The sequence below is a fragment of the Aedes aegypti genome, chromosome 1 (assembly GCF_002204515.2).
Source record: "Aedes aegypti strain LVP_AGWG chromosome 1, AaegL5.0 Primary Assembly, whole genome shotgun sequence".
Lineage (NCBI taxonomy): Eukaryota > Metazoa > Arthropoda > Insecta > Diptera > Culicidae > Aedes > Aedes aegypti.
This window is the reverse complement of record NC_035107.1, coordinates 123235122-123241121: the sequence shown is the minus strand read 5'-3', so window position 1 is coordinate 123241121 and position 6000 is coordinate 123235122. Positions and strand designations below refer to the sequence as shown.

Sequence of the window (6000 nt, the reverse complement as noted above, 5' to 3'; positions counted from 1 at the left end):
TTAGGCTGTATATCGTATATAGTAATAAATACTTATAAATATGTCTATCTGGAGTACATATTTATGTAGAAAACTGTTTTAAACTAGAGGACATCCATTATCCTCCTGATTCAACAGAATTCCAATTTCTTTTGTATAATTGAAATATTTTGTGTCATCGTTGAGTTTCACTTGCTACTTATTCAAAAATGTACATGAATATACACCTTTTGCTTCGCAGTTAACATACTGTGCCAAATGCTTTACAAGCAAGGATTGTGGCATAAAAGGTTGCAATGTCACATATTTATGGACTTTGTTCAAATATTTTTATTATTTACAAAAGCATTGATGTTGATTCTTTATAAAATTCATTGACTATATTTAATATGAAGTAGAGAATAGAAGGGGATAGTTATCGTTTTGTTTGAGGTTTGCCATTAAATGCAATAAATGACTTTCTGTTTCATTATAGTTTAGGCAGTGATAGTTCAAATTTGGTAGGTAGTTGGTCGTTCAGTTGATCGACTTAGGTTTTATTTTACAGTGCATGCAAAGATAAGCAAGGGTTTGAATAGCATACTACTTTTGTGCATTTCGCCTCTTCATCTTTTATATTCAGCTAAGCGTATTGTTACATTTTTTCCAATCTCTTCAAATGTGTTAGAAACTGCCTTTTCCTAATTTCAATCACATCAGGTACGATTTAAACCTATTCAGTCCCAGATTTCATTCGTGTTAAAATTTATTACATAAATTTAACCCTATTAAAACAAAATTCGAATATAAACGATTTAACAAATGATGCCTAATGAAAAATGCGACCCTCCTTCAAACCCTTGCTATCTACACGGATGCTTCGTCGATCACAGATATAACTCGGTTGCTAAGAAACGTACCGGTTTGCTGTGTTGGGCGCCATTTATGACTTAGTCGGCAGTGTTTTCCACCGTTACTGTGATTATCATTCTTGACCGACGTTTTCCCATGGCCGCCCATGTCGGATTGTTGGTTCTGATGATGATGGTGATGGCTTTGTTGATCCCTATCCGAGGAATCGTCGTGTTCGATGATTGGCGAAATAGGTCCAAGTGTAATGTTGCCCTGCTGTTCCATGGCACAATCGGGATGGTGTTGGAAGTTAAGTTGACTGGCGAGCAGAGCTTTAGTTTTGGACAGCGATAGCTTCCGGCCTCGCTTGTCCAGCAGAATAGGAACTTCGGCACTTAGATTGTTTTCAAATTCGCTTAGCATTAAGTAGTTTTCAACCTAGAATAAGTAAGAAATTAATGATAACAGTCTGCTTTTTATCAAGCATTCACAAAACCCACCTTATTACACGATGTAATACAATCCCCTACGTAGTCTAGATCATCCAAAAGGTTATCCGGGAGGTCCATGTCGGCGATACCTTCCTCGGAGATACAGGTCAGTTCAGGTTTGTCTAGACCGTTAACCGGTTCGGCAATACCGTCGCTCAGCTGCGGTATCAACAGCTCCGGACCTATCATCATTGCTGTGTTGCCAGTGATGATGCCTGGTTCATTGTCTGGTTCTTGTGAAAATGAGAGTTTCCGTCGCTGGGGACACGTTTCCGATACGCACAGCTGTCGAGTGCCATTGGCCCTGGTGGATAAAGAGATAATTTTAGACATGGAGTACTTGTACACTAAGAAGTAATGAAAGTTAATTAAAAACCGAATAATGTCTCTCGCTTAACAAGACAAAGAAATGGCTTCTGGTCGACCGATTTCGCATAAAGACATTTCGCATAGGGACATTTGGCTGACGGACGTATGGCATAATAGATGTTTCGCATAAAGAAAGGCATATAATTCTAATTATGCCAAATGTCCATTATGCCAAACGTCCTTATGCGAATCGTCCTTATGGGAAACGTTTTTATGCGAAATTTCCCACCCCCCGTTGGCAGATGCCCAGACGACTTATTACCGATACCACGCTACGCCTGCTCTACTCGATCTAGTTCCCTACGGAGAATCTAGCCCACTTCGATCGCGGCCCGGTCTTCACGTCATCTTCCTTGCAGTGACGACATAATCTGCGTTATCGCTCTGTTCACTACATTCCAAGTGCTTTCATGCTGGCACATGATCTGCACGATGTTATCCGGATTTAGGACGCTTGCGGTTTCTGACATCATCTTGCTTCGTATATCCCTGAATCGAGGGCAGTCGAATATAACATGCTCCTGTGTCTATTTGGACAGGCCGGACAATGTGGAGTCTCTGCGTGTCCGAATCTGTGCAGATATTTTTGGAGCCATCCATGGCCTGACAAAAACTGGTTCAGGAAGAAATTAACTTCTCCATGTTTTCTGATCGTCCACACCGACACGTTAGGACTGAATTGAATTACTTTTTATTGAAGGGATTGTCTGCCGCAGAAATGAGCCTGCCGTTAGGAATGAGCCTGTGTGTCCACCTTCCTTTTTCAGAGTTATTGCACTTCTGTTGCCACTCGACCATTGTATCCAATCTGATGGTATTCCTCACATTCCTAGTGTTCCTTTGCTGGTATGTCCTCGGCCAGAGTGATGCAGATGGCAATCAATCCGGCGATAACGCACACTGCCTCCGACGATATAGTGCGGTAGGCACTTGCCACCGAAATAGCCATGTGCCGGAAAGTACCTGCCAGCTTCTCTTAACGCTGCAACCCAAACCGGGACTCCATATCTCAATGTGTTAGCTGCTTTCGCTGCCTTTTCGCAGCCATAGTCTACGTGTCTGTTGAAGTTTAGCCTGTCGTCAAGCTTTACTCCACGGTGCTTTAGAGAACGCTTCGATGAAAATGCGTGTTTTTCGACGTTGATTTCGTACTGTTGAACCGTCTTGCAGTTGCTGACCAGCACCACCTCCGTTTTGTGATGAGCCAACTGCAGTCATCCACGATTCAATGATGTCTAACGATTCCGCCGTCAACATCTTTACCTCCGCAGTCTCGCCAGCAAAAATGACGTCATCTGCAAAACTGACGATCTCGACTCCATTCGGCATTGTTCAGGATTTTACACTCAATCGTGCGGGAGTTCCACAGGGATCTATATCTGGTCCAACACTGTGGAACTCCCTCCGTTACTTTGGTTGACATCCGTCCCTGGTGTGTGTCGTAAACCAGTATCCGGTTCTGAAAGTAGTTTTGCAGAACTTTACACAGATATTTGGGGACCCGCATTTTGTGTAGGGCGGCGGCGATAGTCTCTCAACTGGCACTGTTGAACGCGTTCTTAACAACTATTGATTTCTTCTCGTCTTCTGCTTGGACGCTTTCTCCGCGCACGCAACGACTGCCCGAATAGCATGCACCGTCGGGGTCTTTTTTACGGAATCCGAACTGCCTTTTCGACAATCCGTTCTTGCTTTCCGTGTAGATCTTCTGCCTGGCGAGGATGATTTTCTCTAGAGGTTTACCATGAGTATCCAGCAAGCATATTGGTATATATGAAGTAGGATCTCCTGGCAATTTTTCCGGTTTTGGCAGCAACACCAACTTCTGCACTTTCCAGCTGTCTGGGAAGCAGCCTTCCGCTAGACACATCTGCAACGCTGTCCTAAGTATATTGGGAAACCCCGAGATTGCTGCCCTTAGCGCTACATTAGGGATACCATCTGGTCCGGGAGCTTCAGCTTCAATCCTTTCGCAACCGTTATCAGCTCGGCGTTAGAAACTTAGATACCGGCATTTTAGTCATCTACGTCAGCGTACAGTGTGAGCGGCCACGCGGTGGGAGCATGCGTAAGAAATAGATCGTTCATTATCAACTTTAGTTTGTCGGGGCACATTTCAGCTGGTGTTACTAGGCCCTCAATTTTCGCTATCACAACTCGATAGGCATTGCCCCAGGGATTTGCCGGCTCAACTATTTGTAGCAGTTCGATTTCCTCGTCGCTATCTCCCGTTTGAACACGGCTCTGGCAAGTCGGTAGGTCGCTTTACGCTCTTCCATGCTGGCTTCCGATCTAGCTCTATGCACGCGTCTTCTGGCTCTCAAGCAAGCTGCACGGAGGGTGCTGACAAGGGTGACAAGGGAAGGTCACGATGGTGTTACACGGGGTTTTTAACCGGACTGTTTTTGTTAGATTCTACATGTCGAAATATGAAAAACCTTAAAGCCTTTCGGGTGATAGACCAATGGTGTAGCCAGGAGGGGCTCTGGAAGGGTCGATTTTGTACGAATATAATATTATTGAGTTCGTCAGTCTGCTACCCCACTCAACGGCCCTAGCATTAAAGTCTCCTCCGATGATTATCGGTTTCAATCGATCAGCTTGTCGATTAACACATCCAACATCACCTGCGTCATCTTCATCATCATTACTGCCCCGCCTTTGCCTTCGGATATTTGGGGCATTTGAAGCCACCCGTCGTATGGGCGTTACCGTCCTCCGCTTTACATAACATGCTCCTAGGTGACTTCTGACAGTCCCTACGTGACCTTTTTCACCACATTTCCTACAATGGGCTTTTGCAGTTTATTGCCGGATGACCAAAATCCATGCATCTAAAGCATCTCTCCACCAAATTTGTCTCCAAAGGTATCAGTTTCAGCGGGCAGACCGTCCATCCCACCTTGACCTTAACAGGCTCGACTTTGGCTGCTGCGACTGGTAATCGGATCGTCGCTATTTGCATACCACCTTACGCTTTCCTCAGCCGGATGGACTGCGATGCTTCTTCCAGGTTGCATTGAGGCAACAGTGCACCCCTCACGTCGTCTTCTGTTGTGATCTCGTCCAGTTCTCTACATTCGATCACTGCATCCTGGAATAAGGCTCTCACACTTGCCTCGTTGCCCAGCAACTTCGTGACGAACTCCCGGCAGGATAAACTCTTGATCGACAGATCTTTTTTGAGTTGATAGAGCATATCTCCTTTCTGGGTGCGCCTGGTTTTCACCACGTTTTCACTCAGCTCCTTCAGCTCTGGATCCTCCCTCACGCTCCTGAGAATCGCCGCGTAGGTTGTTTTGTCACTTGTCTCAATGACAAGAGCATCGCCCTCTCGAACCTCTCACAAGGTGACCGTCTCTTCTTCGGTTCCTTTTCTTTCTCTCCCTCTTTTTGCGTGATGCATTCTTCTCCTTCTGGCTTTTCATGGTGCGCCATTCACTGCCGTTATCTTGGTTTTTGGGATCTTCCTGTTCTCCTGGTGTATCCCTCGTTCTTTTTTCCGAGCGGGTGGTCGGATTGCTTCTAGGCGTCGCCTGTGAAACGGCTGTTGCATTCACCGGGATCAATGCCTTTTCGGATTTTTCCGCTCTAATCCGCAGTTCCTTTTGTCTGCGTTCTGCGGCTTTAACGGAGGACTTGATGCTCATGACCAGCTGCTTGATCCTGAGGTGGTAATTGTTTTTGGTCTTGACGAATTCATAGACCTTCCTCTTTACTTCCGACAACTCCGACTTCTCATTCTGCCGGTCGTATTGAACAGTGCTACTCGCAGACTTTGGTGTGAACACTTGATTCAGGAAGCCTGCATCCCGCTGGTTTCCGGGCTCGCTCGGTGTGCTGCATCTGTTACTGTTGGCTGCGACCGTCTGTATAACTGCCGATCTATGCATCTTTCCGCTCCTTGCGAATACTATCACGTCTTTGTTTCCTCCACTAGATTCTCCATCCAAATTGATTATTTGCTCCATTCGATGCCCCCCCCCCCTTCGAGCCGCTAACTCCACTCGTTGTATATAGTCGACTCCCATGGTTGTCTATGCGAAAATGAAGGCCATGCTAGGGTTGACGCAATCCTTCATGGGATTGTGTTCAGAGCCGGATCGGCGTAAGTAAGGAATGTCACATCTGAGCCTACTGCTTACCGAAGTTGGTGACGAGTTTCGAACGTACATGAAGGCTTGCCAAGCTTTTATGAGGACGGAAGCAGCCTCCCTCCTCATAGTCCTATTTGACCAGATGGACCAGACGCTTGGCCATCTCCCGGAGGAAGCGCTAAAGGTGGTATTCCATACGGCTGTATGGATGAGTTTCGCTCGGAAAAGGCAGT

General features: G+C 45.8%; 1 protein-coding gene across 3 annotated transcripts in view; it reads right to left on the bottom strand.

Annotated features, from left to right (window-relative positions):
• Positions 1 to 494: 494 nt before the first annotated feature.
• The window catches only part of LOC5576313 (monocarboxylate transporter 12), a 452410-nt gene continuing 446904 nt past the window's right edge, over positions 495 to 6000 (bottom strand). For all 3 annotated transcript variants that reach the window (XM_021846919.1, XM_021846908.1, XM_021846897.1), the window contains 2 exons: positions 1311 to 1605; positions 495 to 1248 (listed from right to left, as the gene is read on the bottom strand). In XM_021846919.1, the coding sequence (XP_021702611.1) occupies positions 826 to 1248; positions 1311 to 1605 (718 nt within the window). In that variant the 3' untranslated portion in view covers positions 495 to 825. The remainder of the gene's footprint in view (positions 1249 to 1310; positions 1606 to 6000) is intronic.